Genomic DNA, 16,678 nt, shown 5'->3' with positions numbered 1-16,678 from the left:
GTCGTTAAATTGAAGGTCGTGCTAATTTGCGGTGAAGATAACACGGCTTTTCAATAATTGCTGTTGGAAGTAACTACCTGCATTGTTACAGGTGGAATATAAAAATGCGTAACGTCTTATATTCCTATGGGATTTACCCACAAACAGGGTTGGAATTGACTGATAAGATATCGTTGTGAGTTGAAGATGCGAGTTGCGACTTTGACTTCCTGATCAAGGGGAAACTTGCATGAATAGGTAGATTGCTGTTTTTCATAGCAGTACATTTTTGTAAGAATCAATAACTTCTGGAAATTGCTAGTAAGCTGCTTTTTCAAAAGCTACGAGCAATGCAAAGAATGTGTAGAAACAAGTGAATGGCATCCGTTCGATACAACATTTGACAGACGTTAATGGCTATCCTCAGTCAGAATGCCGCCCACAATCGCCAGAACTATTGCAACATGATAACGCACACAAGATTGATGGATAGAAGGTAGGCCGTACCAAATCCTTTTGACGCTTAGATGTTCTCCCCGTCAGCAGGCTGGCATTAAAATTAGACTTTAGCTATAAAATTATCTTAATTCATGTAGCTACCAGTTTAGGTATATTGGAACAATCACTCTCTCTCTCTCTCTCTCTCTCTCTCTCTCTCTCTCTCTCTCTCTCTCTCTCTCTCTCTCTCTCTCTCTCTCTCACTCTCTCACTCTCTCTCTCTCTCTCTCTCTCTCTCTCTCTCTCTCTCTCTCTCTCTCTCTCTCTCTCTCTCTCTCTCTCTCTCTCTCTCTCTCTCTCTCTGCCATCCGGTTTCACACCGTCCTTAGGTATGTCATCTATTATCATATGGGTTGTGGCTGCCTCCACATTCGCGATGAAAGCTTTAGGAAACATCTGCAACCATATAAGTTATCAAGATGTCACAGGAAAAGAGAAATCACCACCCAACTCCTTATTTAAAGCCACAGCTCAGTGTCTGCTGGGTCTTCAATCACTCCCCAAAAGGCAGCAGCCGCCAGGCATTTTTTCACAGGTCGATTCCGTCAAGATGCCACAGGCGTCGGCCAGTCTATTGTTTACCACCGAGATGTTGGAGGAATACTGTTTCACGACATTGCAGCCCCGTCTATGAATCGAGAGGTTGTCTGTCGTCCTGTGATGTCGATTTGTTTCGCCTCTGTTCATCTCGGTCCGAGAACCTGACTGGTGAATCCTCTGAACTCGTCCGTTCATTCAGAACAGATGAGATCTGTTGGCTTCCGTTCATCAATAACCCTGCCTTCTTAACTAGAATGCAACATCTTCGAGGGCACCTACCCGCTCCCAGAACGTGGAACTTCCAGAGCAGTATCCCCCCCCCCCTCCCACCGATCCTTATTTGAGATAGCATCACCGTGGGGCGTCAGTTCCTGTACTCCGACCGCTGCGACCGGGGCCTCCGACATCCACCGCAGCATTTCTCGAGTAACGGGACTGCGGGACGCGTCCCGAGCCACCGTCGGCTCCTCACAGCTGACCGGGCCTCGGTGGCTGGGACCACTACCCGGCCGGAAGGGTTTGTTTACTGTGCGCTATTTGTTGGCGATTACCGGACGGGCGGCGCCGGCCGAGGCCTTGTAATGCGAGATAAGCTGCAAGTCTAATGAACGTACGGGACCGCTGCATCGTAAATAGGCCGCCCGGCTCCGGGAGAGGCTATGACTGGACGGAGCGTTCCACGGAGTCCTTGTGGGGTACATAGCTGCGGTCGGGATGCCCCTTTGACAGCGGCCGCAGACCGCGGTTGGACACTGGACAGTTCCTCTGTTGTCCTTGTTTATCGCATCATAGACAGCGGTTGTTTCCGGTTAAGCTGAGGTAATCTCTCGTCCTAGGAATGGGTAGGCGGTTAGGAGAATCGCTATCTGCCTGCACCAATTTATTGGACACGTTGGCAGATGTAGCAGCCATGTAACAGTGCTCACAGAACAGACCACTCCGGGAGTTCCGACCGTCGCGAATATACGTTTCAATGGCCATCTTTATGTTATGGGTCACCACCACGTCATCATCGAGTACCACCATCTGTTTGTGCAGCGTGCTATTTCTGTGACCAACTCCTGCGCTCCGTCACGCACATGACATACCCCCTGTAGCCCATCTCTCAAGAGTTCGTCCCCACGCTCAGTCCCTGCAACTCATCCCGTTGACCCAGCACTGCGTCCCGGTCTGGTTCAGGACCCCTATAGCGTCTACCATCCGCTACCGACCGGAATACAGCACGGGCCTATCGAGACGGCCGATCGGACGGCGGCGGCCCGGCCGGCCGCGCCGTCCCGGATCTGGGACTTCGGCGGTACACCACGTCAACCGCCGCGCGCGCTGACCGCAGCGCGCTGTCCGGGGTGGGGGACTGAACTCACCATGCAGCATGATGTCCGGGATGGGGGACCAAGACAGCTAAAGCAGTGCTGACTGGCTTGGGGGACCGAGACTGGACGGCACCACGGCAGCGCTGACTGGGGTGGGAGGAATGGGGACCGAGACAGGAGTCGGTATCTGCAATAGCGCTGTCCTGAGCACAATGATTTACACTTGGACAACAAAAGTACCCATTGACCGACGATAGATATAACCGCGCTTGTATGCAGCCGTTGAGTCTATGTGTCACTCCTCAGATCTCTTGATCTACCCTCACATGACCCCACATGGCCCCACGATCTCATCCCGTTCCTGCCCACGGCCACCAGCTCGTCAAACGGTCTGTCTGGACCGCGGTCCTCCAGCGCGGCCCTATCTCTCCCCGGGATCACAGCTGGCTGGGCGGCGAGGTGTCACATTACGCCCCGTCAGGTCCCGGCGGCTGACCGTCTCAGACACCGTCGGAGGGCTCCGGAGATAAGCGGAGGATGACGCGTGGCTGGGTGACTCCTCGGTGGTTCTAGCTAATGACCGGGACAGCGCCGGGGAAACGACAATTAGGACGATGTGTAATGTACAAGGAATTAATCGATAAACCTGTGGTCGTGCTTAGAAAGACTGGCGGTGAGGTAATGACACCGTCTCGTTGATAGTGGCGCGAGTTGAAAAGTGCGAGGTCAGTTACGTCATGTGTTGCGCAGTTACAGTTCAGCGCAGCAGACGGTCCGACCGGAGCCCATCCTCTAGCCCATGTCTGCAGCGGACAGCCCTGTCAGTGGCCCTCTGAGCCGTCCTGGCATCTCGCCGGATCCGCCGGCATTGTTCGATCGGTGACAGACAGGCGCGTGGCGGTTCGGCGCCGGCCGCGCTGCCCGACCTCTCTGTCCTGTCGGCAGGGACAGGTCCCAGACAGGCGCGTGGCCGGCTGACCCCGGCCGCGCCGTGCTGACAGCGCCGGCTGCAGCTGGGGAGACGGCGCCGCGGGGTCAGCCGGCCGCGGTGACGGTGTCAGCAGCCGGGTCAGCGGTCTGGCTGCACCGTCAGCGGCCGGTCAGCGCGGCGCGCCGCCAGGTGGGACGACTGACCGGCCGGCCGACCGGCCGCGTCAGCCATCGGCCGCGCTTTATGGCACATCTCGGAACCGATCCGACCCCGGCAGACGAGGAACAGGTGATGTACAGCCACTGCAGCAGGGTGGCGATTGGTCCTGGTTTTACATCGGCACAGAATAGCGCCCTGGCACTGTGCATTTAGTCCATTCTCCTTTCAGCGATAACATACATCAATAGCTCGATAATTGCAGTTGGCCTGCAGCACTGTCTGCAAGAGTTGAACCACATCTCGGCGCGGCACTGCACCGCTGCTTCTCCCCCACATCCGCCGCTGAGAGCCGGGCGACGCCGGGCTCCGGGGGAAGGTGGGGGCGGGGGCGGGGCCGGACGGGGACCCAGCCGGGCCACTCCTCAGCAGAGGGGCCAGCGGCTCTCTCCAACAGATACACGTCTGCTGCTTCGATGATTTGTTGCACGACGCTGCAGTTTAGCATGGATTGAGTGCTAATTATACCGATCGTCTTGCATGTCGGCGCCTCCTCACTCTTCTAACTAGACGGTTATTGTCTGAAAATTTGGCATCGGCCTGCACACGGTGTTGCATGTCCTCCGCCACTTTCGCTTGCTCTGAGTGAGCGCGGATTCATCACGCCTTTGTTTGAGGTGACCGCAGGATGGTCGGTTTGGGCCGCCGTTTACTCGTGCGTACCGGCCTGGGGCGCCGTCAGTTTCCGGAGGAGTTGCGGCGCCGCCTGGCACCTGTTGGGCTGTTACATCCAGTTAGTGACCAACAGAGGATGTTACAGGGATAATGCCGTGAGTCACATGGGTAAAGTCGGCCGCGGGTTGTCTGAGACGAGGCTCAACAGAGCTTGTCCAGGTGCTGCTCACTGAGGACATTCCGATGTGATCATCGCGGAGAGACCGCAGGTGGTCGGTCTCTCTCTCTCTCTCTCTCTCTCTCTCTCTCTCTCTCTCTCTCTCTCTCTCTCTCTCTCTCTCTCTCTCTCTCTCTCTATCTCTCTCTCTCTCTCTCTCTCTCTCTCTCTCTCTCTCTCTCTCTCTCTCTCTCTCTCTCTCTCTCTCTCTCTCTCTCTCTCTCGAAGAATGCCTCGCTTTGCCCTAATCATCTCAGTCTTGGGTACCGACATCAGCCGCTACCCCTACACCATCAGCCCATCAGCCTCACTTCTGGCGCTGGACGGAGTCGGTTCAACCACGGACCGGCGACGGTCTGCACGACAAGGGGCGGCACCGGCGGCATTCCTTCCGACACGGCAGGCGCTATTGAGCAGAAATCCACCGTGCCGGCCCGCCCAAACAGTCGTAACGCCCCCGCATACCGTAGGCCGGCTTGCAGAGCCGCGGTCTATCACCGGCACAGGGGTCAGGAATCCATGGCGCAAGGGCAGTGACATGTATTTCCGACATCGTTCCACCATCACATCATGACACCTCAGCCGACTGGGTGACAGTGGCTGATGCTCCTCATCGCAGGACAGATGTACGGACCGTGATACGTGAAGCTGCTCAAGAAGAGGAAGAATAAATGACTGGAGATGTCTGACTTAGAGTGCCTAGCACTACAGTCGCGTTCGGACGGTCTTAAATCTATATTTCCGTATTTTGTACAAATATTATTTATTGTTAATGTTAGCGAGGATTAGAAGATTTTAACATTGCTATTCCCGTCTACCAGACATGACTGGGTCGTTAGTCACAGATGCTGTAAAAAATAATAGCTGATGTTAACATTCTGCACTGTGGAATGTCAATGGTCTAAAAGAAATGCATATAAACTATGTTATATCAACTATGCACTAATGAACCTGACTGACGATCCCTGAAACGAGCAGATCGGCATGCCTTAGTAAAACCCAAGACATCACCTATTGTCCTGAATAAGGCCGTGGCTAAAACAACCATTGCATACCTGATACCCACTTAATTTTTAAAAAATATCGGTGTCAACCGCGGCCAAATTCATGACAGAATCGGACAGAAACTTGCTTGATCAAGAGTTTCAGCCTTTCGATGAAGTCTGAGCTGTGATAAGCTGCCAGCATATGCCGTTCCAATCAATCCTCGTCAGTAGCGGTCTGGTGTGACCTTGTCTCATTAGGAACAGGAGACATTTTGCAGCACTCTGTGGGTGGGCGATCTATGAGTCTTATCGTGCTGACCGCAGCTCTCGTCAGCGACTGTTCAGCGTCCGCGCCCCGTACCGATAATATCGGCTAATCGTTACCAGAGTCCGGCCACCAGCGCCGCCGGCGCAAATGGCGCTCCCGTCTCACACATGGGCGCAGACATTTTTGATGGTCCTCTATTACATTTTTAGGGACGGCTAAGTGTGTAGTTGATGGTGGTAATCTGCCGATCTGACAGGTCTGTGAACGGACGGCATATCTGGTGTCGCTGACGCATTAGGTGCACCGGCAGCGGTTTTTGAAGGGCCCCGTTCGTGACATGTCGCATCTTCTAATGACGAACGGCATATTTGTACGGTCGTTGGGCGGCTGGTTGGACTGTGCGATTCGCCGCTCGTATGTCGCGACAGCTGTGATACCAAGCTCCTATTTTGACCTGATCTTCCATCGCGGCGACGACAGGGCGTCACCGTTGGTCCCTCAGCCGTGAACAAATGCCATTTGTGAGATAATAGGGTTCATTCATTCTTAGCGGAGTGTGATGGCTATGTGGGCAGCCGACAAGACTGATCATTTCCCGCATCACTTGACAAAGAGCGCCAATACCACTAATTATACATTGAAACTGAAATTTCATTTCGGGTGTGCTTAGACCCACCTTTTACTCAAGCTCTCCAGTCCGCTACGACCAGCCAGCACGCCTCACGCCTTCTCTCAAAACCCTTTCTCTCGCCATCGCCATCGCCGAGTCTCCTATCGTGGTCCCCTCTCCCTCTCGCCTCTATCAGTCGAAGTGTTCCGTGCTGTGCATGAGAAGCCGACGGCAGCTCCGTGCCGGTGCCGGAGAGTCTCACCGATCACCGGACAGCCGACAGTGCGGCACTATTAATCACACTCACACTGCACTGGTGCGGGACGGTCACCACCCGGCGGGGTACAGGTCTCGCGGGTTTTAGCGGTAGGTTTTGCACCTAGAAAATTTAGTGTACTTCAGGCTATATCTTCGTCGTCTTAAGCTTTTAAGTGTTGAAGATGCGTTCGACTTGTTGGGTAACAAGCCGGCCATGATCGTGTAAAATGGCTTCATCGTAGATCGATTAGTTTCTGAGATATAACCGGAAATGTAAAAGTGCAAAACCTACCGCTTAATCTCGCGAGACCTGTACCTCACGGTACAGAAGGGTACCCCGAGGTATGGAGGGTACCGCGGGGTACTACAGAGGGTGGGTACTGTGGAGGGTACAGAGGGCACCGTGAGGCAAGGAAGGTGCCGCGGGGGTACAAAACACATTTTCAGCCTTACAGTATCCTCACGCAATATACGCCTACTTTGTGCTCACAAGTCACAGGTAAATAAAGTGAGTGAGGAAAGTGAGTGAGTCCCAAATGCACTGGTAGAGTGTATAAGTCCCACCATGAAGTAGTGACTGACCATGCTGCGAATCTCACAGCAACGAAGATCGGACTTAAAAATGCAATGCTAAAATAGTACCTCAGACACGTGAGTTAATTCGCCAGTAGCGAAACCCCAGGTGTTGCAGATAAGCGAGATTTATCAGACCGGGTATAAGCCGTGACAGCGCTGTCGTTATGATCAAACAATGCAATATGCAGGTATCCATAGCCCAGCTGCATGCATGATGAGGATTGTTATCATGCGCTGGGGGAATAGGCAGCCGTTTGAGTTACGTACCCGGTCGTTAAACCGTTATGCACGCGGCGTCTGAACTGGCACGTGTCTGTCCCGGTCGTCTGTCCCGTTTGGGGAGCGGTGAGTCCATTGTCTGGCGACAGTAGCCGGTCCGGAGTCGTGCCGTCCCTGGAGAGCCATGGCTCTCGACACCGGCCGCCGCCGGGGTCATCCGTTTCACGGCCGGCGCGCCCTGAGAGCGGTGTGAAGTCAGTGCACGTGGCGGACCGTCTCACCGGTGGAGACAGCTGTGACCGAGCCGGCAGTGACCTCAGCCGCCCGTCCCCTCCACAGGGGCGCAGAGGGGACACACACCTGACGTGAAACGTGTCCGGTCTACCCCGGTGGCCACCCAGGCAGCGGCCCGATCTGACCCGCCGGCAGGGGTCGGACCAGCCGGTAGGGCCGCCGAACGACAGCGCTCACTGCTCAGACAGGCACACATTTGAATTTTCGACACTATCAGATATCGCGCTCCCTGGAAGTCATCCAAGAGATCTGCCCGCCAGAAAAGGCAGCGAATGGGTTGTCACGGATGAATAGTGGAATCTTAACGTATCAGATTGGTCAAATAATGTGTGTCATCAATTTCAATGGTTTCTATCCAAAAACGGCTTATCTTGGAGTTAATACTGTAAGATATAACTTTGATCGTTTCAAGTATTCTGTATAAACTTACTGAATTTTGCGGAGACTAAACCTGCAACTGAGTATTTTCATCCAGGACAGTTGAGATCAAACGGACATCGGTAAGCTCGCAGTTGGCAAATGAGGTCCGCAACACAACTCAGAACGTATGTAGATGAACTACCGAGCTGAACCATATAAATCGACCGCTGTCTCGCTCAGACCCTACCCTGCATGAAAGAACGTGTTTATTTCGGGGGAACCGGGAACGCGGACGGGGTGAACGCTCCCGCTCAAGGTAAACACGTGCAACCGCCCGGTATTCCGGAGCGGAGCGGCGCGCAGTGGCCCGACCCGGCGCTCGGGGAGCCTGTTCTTCTGCCGCTCGGTCAGAGGCCGGCATCAGTCACTGTCGCCGCTCGCCGCCAATCGCGGTCGGCATCGGAAGTCGGACACAATTAGCGTCAGTTTTTCCGGGGGCGCGGGCCAGTGTTCGTCTTTGGAGTCCCGCTCATTAGTGGATGCAGCGGACAGCGGCGGCAGCGGACAGCGGGAGACAATAGCGGACAGCAAGCAGAGAGCAGCAGCAAGTGGAGTTGGACAGCACTGGCCGGACAGTGGGGGATGGAAAGCATAGCCTGCTTTCAGCATGAAGGAATAGCGGCAGCGGCAGAGCTGGGTCGCCTGCTGACATCCTCCAGCCCCCTGACTGTATGCTCCAGCCCACTGACTGTATCATCCAGCTGTATGCCCCAGTCCACTGACATCGCGTTTCCCCCTCTGTCCCTCAGAGGAGGCGGCCGGCGGCTCGTCCTCGTGGATCCCCGTGCTGGTGGCCGTGGCGCTCCTCTCGGCTCTAGTCGGCGCCGTGGTCATGGTAGTGCTCATCCGGTGTCGCAGGTGAGGTCAAAGGTCAGGGCGGGGTCAGGGGTCGCCGGGTGACGGCAAGGGCCAGACCTGGAGATGGTCGAGAGGTCAGGATCCAGGGGTAGAGGTTAGATGACCAGTGATAGTCACGTCAGAAGCTAGGTTCGGGGTCAGCCGGTCAGATAAGCTTGTAAACTTATGATGTAAGGTCAACACTAGCTTTCATGTTACGGGATCTGCTGAGCTGATAGGCTCGTTTTTTGAATAGGATGACATATTTCTGCTAGTTTGTTCCGCTCACCTTTGATAGTGCTATAATTATTCATTTCGTACACCATTTTAGTTATATCCAATCCCATGTTTGAGTCTCATTTTAAACCTCACTTTCCAAACTAAAGTCATGGCAATGCTCACTGCAAAACATCATTAACGACCATTGAATGTGCTGGGACTATTCCTAGACGAATCAAACTGCTTCAAGCTTGCAAAAACATGAATGAAACCATATTTAAGTATTGCGGTAGAAGGAGGCAGCTTCGCATAGATTCTACCCGACATGTGTCCCATACTGCCCAAACGCAGCCTTTGGTACAGTGCCGGCACCACACCAGGCAAATCGAAGACACACCGGGCACCGCTCGACCTCCCAAACATGTAACCACACTTTAGCGTCGTCACGGCGGGCTGCAGCTACAGCCCGATACATCACAGGAACCGGCGGGGCGGGCCTATCAGAGAGACGGCCACACAGGCCGAGCGAGCAGCTGGGGGAGGGAATGCAATGTGGGGTCGAGTCGGGGCCGAGTCTGGGGCACCGCTGGACCGAATCTGAGTCGAATATGAGAGCTAATCTGAGTTGAATCAGGGCTGAGCTTGTTGACGATGCTGGGTAGGAGGAGGTGCTCGGGATAGCCTTCCCTCACCACTGCAACAAATTCCCAGGGTTCCTGGTTCAGCTGTATTCCCGATTGACAGAAGCGACAGAATCGGATGCATCAACGCTTCCAGTCCCTGCTGGTGACAGGAGTTGCTGAGCTGCTTGGCCTGTTCTACACCGCTGACAGCATGGCTCAGCGCTGTTAGATGGCCGATATTGGAAATTTACAACTGAAAACGGTTGGAGAACTCGGCTCACCGGTGTTCAAAGTGATACGTCTGCTCAATATGATGGGCAGAGTTAGGCCATCTGGCTACACCTGCATGACCTGCCAGACTACTGGATAGCTGCAGACGATTTAGACCTTGATGATACCCTTTTGAAAGAGCACAGCACCTCATTACTCATTGCTAGCTGCTTTTGCCAAAGGAGCCAAAAATTCACATCATGGAAATTAGTGGATATAATTTCCACTCGCCCCAATTTTTGCAGAGCGGACAAACCGGACTCTACATATAAAGAAAAATTGATGGATTCATTTTTGAATTCGAGTTCCGATTGACACCCACACCAGCATCATCTGAAGGTGGCCCCTTCAGCATCGAACAAAGCCCGCTGTGAGCTGCCGTCAGCTCTCGGCACCCCTCGGAATGCGCCGATGACCGCGGTGTCCGGCTGGTGGCCGGCCATTTTTACGCCGCCGGTGATCGCTCCTCAGCTCTCGGCCAGCTTTGACGAGGGCTCCCTTTCCTGTGGGTGGGGTGGCGTCTCACACACACCACAGACAAACGTCAGCGGCCTGGCCTTGCCGGGAAACAACAATACACCACTACCGCAGCTTACCGCGAATTCCCAAATGCTGCCTCCTCCGCTGAGTAGGATTAGAGGTCTGAATCAGCCGGAGCCGGAGCTGCCGAATGGCGACAGGGTGTCCGGCAAATTAAATGATTTCAAGGCTGACCGTAAATAACCGGCTGGCAGTAGGACAATCCGATGTCCCGTCTACATGTTGGCTGCGGTATTTTGCACGTCCACACTGATGATATATTTTGACCGATCCTCTGTTCCAGATGGCGGGTACTTCCATCAAAAGGTAAGCGTATTTCAACAAAGGACCGTCTTCACTGCAGATATTTTGTGGTGCCTAATGAATGAACAAAGCCTACATGTGTAACTCCATGCATAGTTAACCAGCTTTTTCTTCGATTGGAATCGATTTTGCATTGTCATTTCACCTAATGAATGCAGTCTGTAATTCAATGCTGGTATTGCAAAGTCTTTTAAGGCAATGGAATACCTGACCGTTGTAGTAATTTGTAACTGTATAGCTCGCATTCCTTCACTGGCCTCTGCGATTTCACCGACAGACCTGACGACCCGCGGGTGGCCCATCAAACCAGCCACTGTCGTAGCTCAGTGAGGTCGGGTAGGGACGAGGGACTGTGCTGGAAGCACATACCCTCGGCGCCAGTAGCGGTTACAGTCGGCAATTTAATTCATTAAACGATCGGGGCGGTTGGGTGTTGATACCCAGTTCCATGTGGGTGTTGAAACCTACCCATCCTGAAACAGTTGGAGTGATATAATCAGACGCTTCCCAGTTTACAAACAGGATATAGACTCCCACAATTACAGCAGCGGTCCTGCAGGGTTAGCCCGGATGCTACTGGAACATTTTTTTGGACCGCGAGGTCATTTGATGACTCGTGACCAGGCGTGACAGAGGGTGGCCGGCCCGGGTTCTCTACATATGTAGATGGTCCAAAGACCTCGATGTGCCGTCCAAAAAAAAAAAAAACCTCCGCCAATCTACGCCGTTAGTCCCTTACTTTGTCAGTATCTTCTGTCGGTCAGTATGCGGTAACAGTGAGCGGACCTGTTCTGACCAGGTGTGTGGGACGCTCACCCCTGCACCGGCGCCCGCTGGCGTGCCGAAGTGTCTTCCACCGCCGCCGCCGCCCCCACCCCCCTGGGGCCGGCCAGGCGGCGTCTGTACCGAGTGCAGCTCACCAGCACCGGAGCTGCTCGCATTCGTCAGCTGAAAACGAGCGGCAGCTAAATTGGGTGTCGCGCCGCGCCGGCCGGCTTATCCCAGTCGGCTCATAAATACTCTGATTTAGTGTCGATTCGGCCATTTTTATGCTAATTCGAGCGGGCGGCTCGTCGGGCGGACGGCCCGCTGCGCGGAGCCAGAGCTGCGGCCGGTAATGCGGCTCGGGCGCTGCAAACCGCTGGACGGCCGCTGTCCGGGGACACAGTGTCCCGACCCTCTCCGGCAGTCCATCAGCGGCTCATGGCCGGTCCCTCCTCCGCCAGCCGGACCTCTGACATACAGCTACTGAGTGGAGACTCGGAGCTGCTCAGTGGCGAGCGCTGCAGGCTGGCTGCTGCAAACGACTCGGGACTGTCATATGGAGCTTCACTCCGCGCCGGCGCTGGACCGTTTGACCTCGTCTTGTGACCGCATTCCTCGCATCACATACTCGCACCCTGTGACTGCACCCGTGTCTTTGTTCTGCACCAATTGGTTCTGTATCTGTCTCCCATGCCTTCGTCTCTCACCTCGTCATACATTCCGTCCTTGAGTTCATGGCTGTGAGTTACCATCGATGCCTATGCCTAGCTCCTCTGCTGTTCCGTGTATCCTTACCCATGTCACTGGCATGGGACACTGGTTGGAGACTGTTCGCTCTTTGTTGGCGACTCCTGTTGTTCGTTCCATGCTGGCCGTTCTTTCTCCGCTGCCCTTCGACTGTTGTCCGTCCCCATCTGGCTGTTGCCTGCAACGTCGGTCCGCTTCTGATCGTTCGCTCCTGCCTTCTGACCGTCCGCTTCTGACCGTTCCCTGCCAGCCGTTCCGTATTTTTCTTTCCATACCGAGCGTTCCCTACCGACTGTCTTCTCCTAACCATCCAATCCTGTCTGTTCTCTGCAGTCCGTCCGTCTACCTCTAACCGTCCTCTCGCTGGCCGTTCGGCGCCGTCTTTGGCGGCCACTGAGCCGGCCGAAATCGCCACTCTCGGCGGGCGACCGACACAAACACGGGTGTGCCGGACGGTAACTCAGGCGCTCCGGCCGGCGCCTCCCTGACCCCGCCGAGGTCAGACGACGCTCAGAACGACCGAGCTGACCTCAGAGGACGTCTGGGGACCTAAATGTCCTCGTGGGACGTCCAACGTGACCGCGGTACCCTAAAAAGTGTGCAAGAGGGACCTGCAAGAGGGTCTCTCCTATTTTTCGGAAAATTTAGAGAAGCACCTCATCAAAAGGGACTCTATCCCCAGATAAGACATGTAACAGGTAACTGTCTCAGAAAGGACCTAAGCTGGTTGCCAGAAACACGCAGTCCATGGAAGAAGTGACTACATCATGTGATGACTCCACTCGACTCCATACGATGACCCTCGGCTCCACCGGCCCTATCCCACCGCTGCACCGCCTCGTCCCTGTCCTGTCTCGGCCCCGTCTCAGCTCTGTCTCGGTAATCCGGTGCGACGAATTGACGCCACTGGCGGTCGGTCGAACGCAGGTGACGTCTTTATTGCCTCGCTCTGGGAGCGCCACGGACCGCCCTCTGTCCGGTGCATACCGTGCGGAGGGCCACTCCTGACGACCTGTCACGGGGGAGATAGGGGGAGGGAAGGCATGCGGCGGGGTCACACGGTGGAACGCATAGATGATGATACTGCTGGGAGACTTATGTATTTATGCATTTTTTTAATGAGCCGTCGGTTAAATGCTAGGTGTTAACTAGTCATATGCGTTTCATTTACTTCTTTGCGCCTTTTCTTGATACTAAAATGATTCATTCATTTGATTAACGTTTCTGGAAACAGAAACGGAAACCTGAGTAGCTTTTTATTCGTTTAAATAGACACGCCCTGCCCAATAAGTCGTTCACAATGGAAAAAAAGACCTAAAAACGATCATCATCGAAGACTGGACCATCTAAATCATACCAATCCCCAGTGCGGGCCGTCCTAGTCTGTAAATACCTCAGCTCGGCCCTCCGAAACCCGTCCGGACCGGCCGGCTGCGGCCGGTGCCGGCTCGGGAGCGGGTCCCGGCCGGACCAAATATCGTGTCCGCCGGCCGATAACCGGCCACGAATACAGCCGCCTAATTAAACGATGATTAACTCCGGGAGACAAAATGGCCGGATGATTAGGGACTGGTTTGGTGCGGCCGGGGAGGCGCGGACCGCTCCCTCCCTGCCCGGCGCGGCCGGCCGATCAGACACCGATCGTTGATCAATGTCCGATGATCGCCAGCCGCGCCGCACTGTGCACTCCGTGGCCAAGGTGCGGGCTCCTCTCCCCTCCCTCCCCGGCGGCTGCAGCCCGGCCGCCCACGAGCGTCTCTCTGCAGCGCCGCGCGCCACTAATCGTCTCTGTTTCGGCAGGTCTGTGCCCGCTGGACTCTGCTGACCAGGCCAAGGAGAGCCCGCCGCCGCCGCCCGCCTCCAAGCCGCCCGACGACGGCTCGGCGGTGGCCGGGGCGGGGGCGGGGGCGGCGCCGGGCGGCTGGGCGATGCCCTGGCGGCGCTCCGAGCGGCGGCCGCCGGCGCCCGGTGAGCACGGTTTCGGCGGCGGCCCGTACTCGATGCCCGACCAGGACAGTGTGGTGTACGCCGAGCTGAACAGTGTGGGCGCCAGCCGCGCGGCCGCCCAGCAGCCCTACCTGCTCAACACGTACAGCGAGATCGGTGAGCCGCGCCGGCTGATGCCCGACGGCACGTACGAGAACGCCGGCTACCTGGTGGACGGCCCGGCCGGCGGCGAGTCGGCCGGCTCCGACCCCAGCAGCGCCTACTACTCGGACGCATCGGGCGGCGAGCCGACGCGCCTCAGTCGACGGGGCCGACCGCGCGCCGGCGCCGCGCCCCCGGCGGCCGTGCGCCGGCGGCTGCCGCTGGCCACGCGGCCGGCCGAGCCGCCGCTGCAGCCGCTGCCGCCCGACGACCCGCGTCTCCTACACGCGGCCATCGTCGAGCCGACGTGCAGCTACGACGTGCCGGCCGAGGCGGCGCCGGACGCCGACTCCGGACCGCGATCGGGGGACTCCGGGAACCGCTCGGGCTCGGAGCCGGCCAGTCCCGAGCGGCGCCGGCCTCCGCGGCTACCGCTGCCCCGGCTGCCGGGACGGCGGCCGCGGCCCGCCCCCAAGCGCACCTCTCCGGACCGGCCGCCGCCGCCGCCGCCGCAGCTCTACTGCTCCGAGTACGTGTGACGCCGCCAGGGGTGCAGTAGGAGGACGGGACACCGTGGTGCGGACGCCCAGACGCCCCCAGGGATCGTCTGAGGCGCGTGATACGGACGTGATAGGCCGGCGGCACGCCCCGTCCGCCGGCCGGGCTGTGATGGTGTCTCTAGTCAACCGTCTGTGTCGGCGGGCTCAGAGCCAGCGACGTGGTCCCGCGGACCGTCCCACCAGCGGGACCATCCACCCGCGGGTCACAGGCGGCTGGAAGGCGCAGACCGACCCAGTGGGGAGGAGAGCGGACCCAGGATACCCTGAGAGCGGACCCAGGAGCCACAGGAATCGGACTCTGACTGCACCAGAACGCAGCCCGATCAATCAGGTAAGGGTTAGCCTTGTCTCTAACATTTTATCTCTAGCGTAGATAATCAATTTGTTGATGAACAGTCTCAAGAACCAGTTCATAAAAGCAACGCTTTGATCGTTTCACTGAACTGCTTCTCAACGCAGTAATTGTGTTTGTTTGTTTTGTTTGTTTTGTTGGGTTAGGCCCTTTCGGTCCAATTAGACCATTTCAGAGCCGGAAGGATGATAGGAATTAGGAGGAGACATTGGTCTGGGCAGGCACCCTAGTGAGTCGCCGGGGCTGAGCCCGTCCAGAGGACAGGCCACCCAGCCCCAAGGCACTCACTGCACCCGGCTACGGGGTGCGCTCCCTCGGGAGCAGCGGTGCCGCTCCAAGGGAGCAGCCCGCATGAGATAAGGTTGTCTGTCCAGCCCGGAAGGGGTTGCGGCGTGGAGGAGAAGGATTTCAGTATCCTGAGGATAGAAGCACGGAACGGTGGGAGTAATTGTGTTCGTTATTGACATTTTTGTGTGAGCCTAGCAGGGTTGTGCTTGACTCATGAGTTGAGTCAGAAATTTGACTCAACTCTGACTCAAATGAGTCAGATTTGAGTCGAGTCGGATAAAATGTTGAGCTGTTGAGTTGAGACAGAGTTGAGTCGGACAAAAATATTAAAGCATTGAGTTGAGTCAGAGTTGAGTCAGTAAAATAACTTTTGACATTGAGTTGAGTCAAAAACATTTAGGAACATGAGTCAGCTGACTCATCTTTCTAGAAACAATCTACATAAGCTTTTCATTCTCCCCCTGCTTAACAACTTAGGCCTGGCCCTGCTGCAGGATTTTTTTCACCCCCCCCCCCCCCGCTCAACAACTTTTTTATCTAAGTCAATTTTGAGTCAACTCACTTGACTCAACAAAAAATTTGAGTCAAGTTTGAGTCAACTCATATTTTCATTGAGCTGCTTGAGTCATGAGTTGAGTCAAGGGAAGAAATCAGCTCCTTGTTTGAGTCAGAGTTGAGTCAGGGCTTTCTGAAGTTGAATGATGAGTCGAGTCGGCAAATTTTTTTTGAGTCGAGCACAACCCTGGAGCCTAGTAAGAAGTTGAAGTTGCGATTGAATTCCGGCTACGCATTGTCAGAAATGGATTCCTTTGTAATCGTCTTGCGGAGACAGCATACCTATTGGCTACTGCCGAACATCCTGTATCCAGCCTACATACTTTGGCGCGCATCACTCGAATGCTTCAGGATTCTTCTCTTCGAGCTAGATTTATTGGGTGTGCTAGTAGCAATGTGATTCCTTGATTGAAGAATTTCGATGATGAAGGGAGTCATTGATTTTAATAGGATCAAATGTCAAAAATATGTGTGATGAATCTAGTGTGCCAGGAAACTCGCTTGTCATACCTTGTTGATAATGATAACGAGACGTATGCAATTACGTCAAGACTAAGAGAAAAGATAGGGCTTATAGAACCTAAGCCATCA

The 16,678-nt window shown here is 55.4% G+C and overlaps 1 protein-coding gene across 1 annotated transcript in view; it reads left to right on the top strand.

Moving 5' to 3' along the window:
- LOC122373618 (basic proline-rich protein-like) overlaps positions 1-16,678 on the top strand; it is a 62,045-nt gene that overhangs the window by 35,286 nt on the left and 10,081 nt on the right. The window contains exons 3-5 of the mRNA XM_043351868.1: positions 8,690-8,798; positions 10,713-10,735; positions 14,045-15,223. Coding sequence (XP_043207803.1) covers positions 8,690-8,798; positions 10,713-10,735; positions 14,045-14,871 — 959 coding nt within the window. The 3' untranslated portion in view covers positions 14,872-15,223. The remainder of the gene's footprint in view (positions 1-8,689; positions 8,799-10,712; positions 10,736-14,044; positions 15,224-16,678) is intronic.

This window comes from Amphibalanus amphitrite, unplaced genomic scaffold (assembly GCF_019059575.1).
Source record: "Amphibalanus amphitrite isolate SeventyFive unplaced genomic scaffold, NRLGWU_Aamphi_draft 001523F_arrow, whole genome shotgun sequence".
NCBI lineage: Eukaryota > Metazoa > Arthropoda > Thecostraca > Balanomorpha > Balanidae > Amphibalanus > Amphibalanus amphitrite.
Note: the sequence above shows the minus strand (reverse complement) of the source record. Positions and strands in the feature narration are given on the sequence as shown.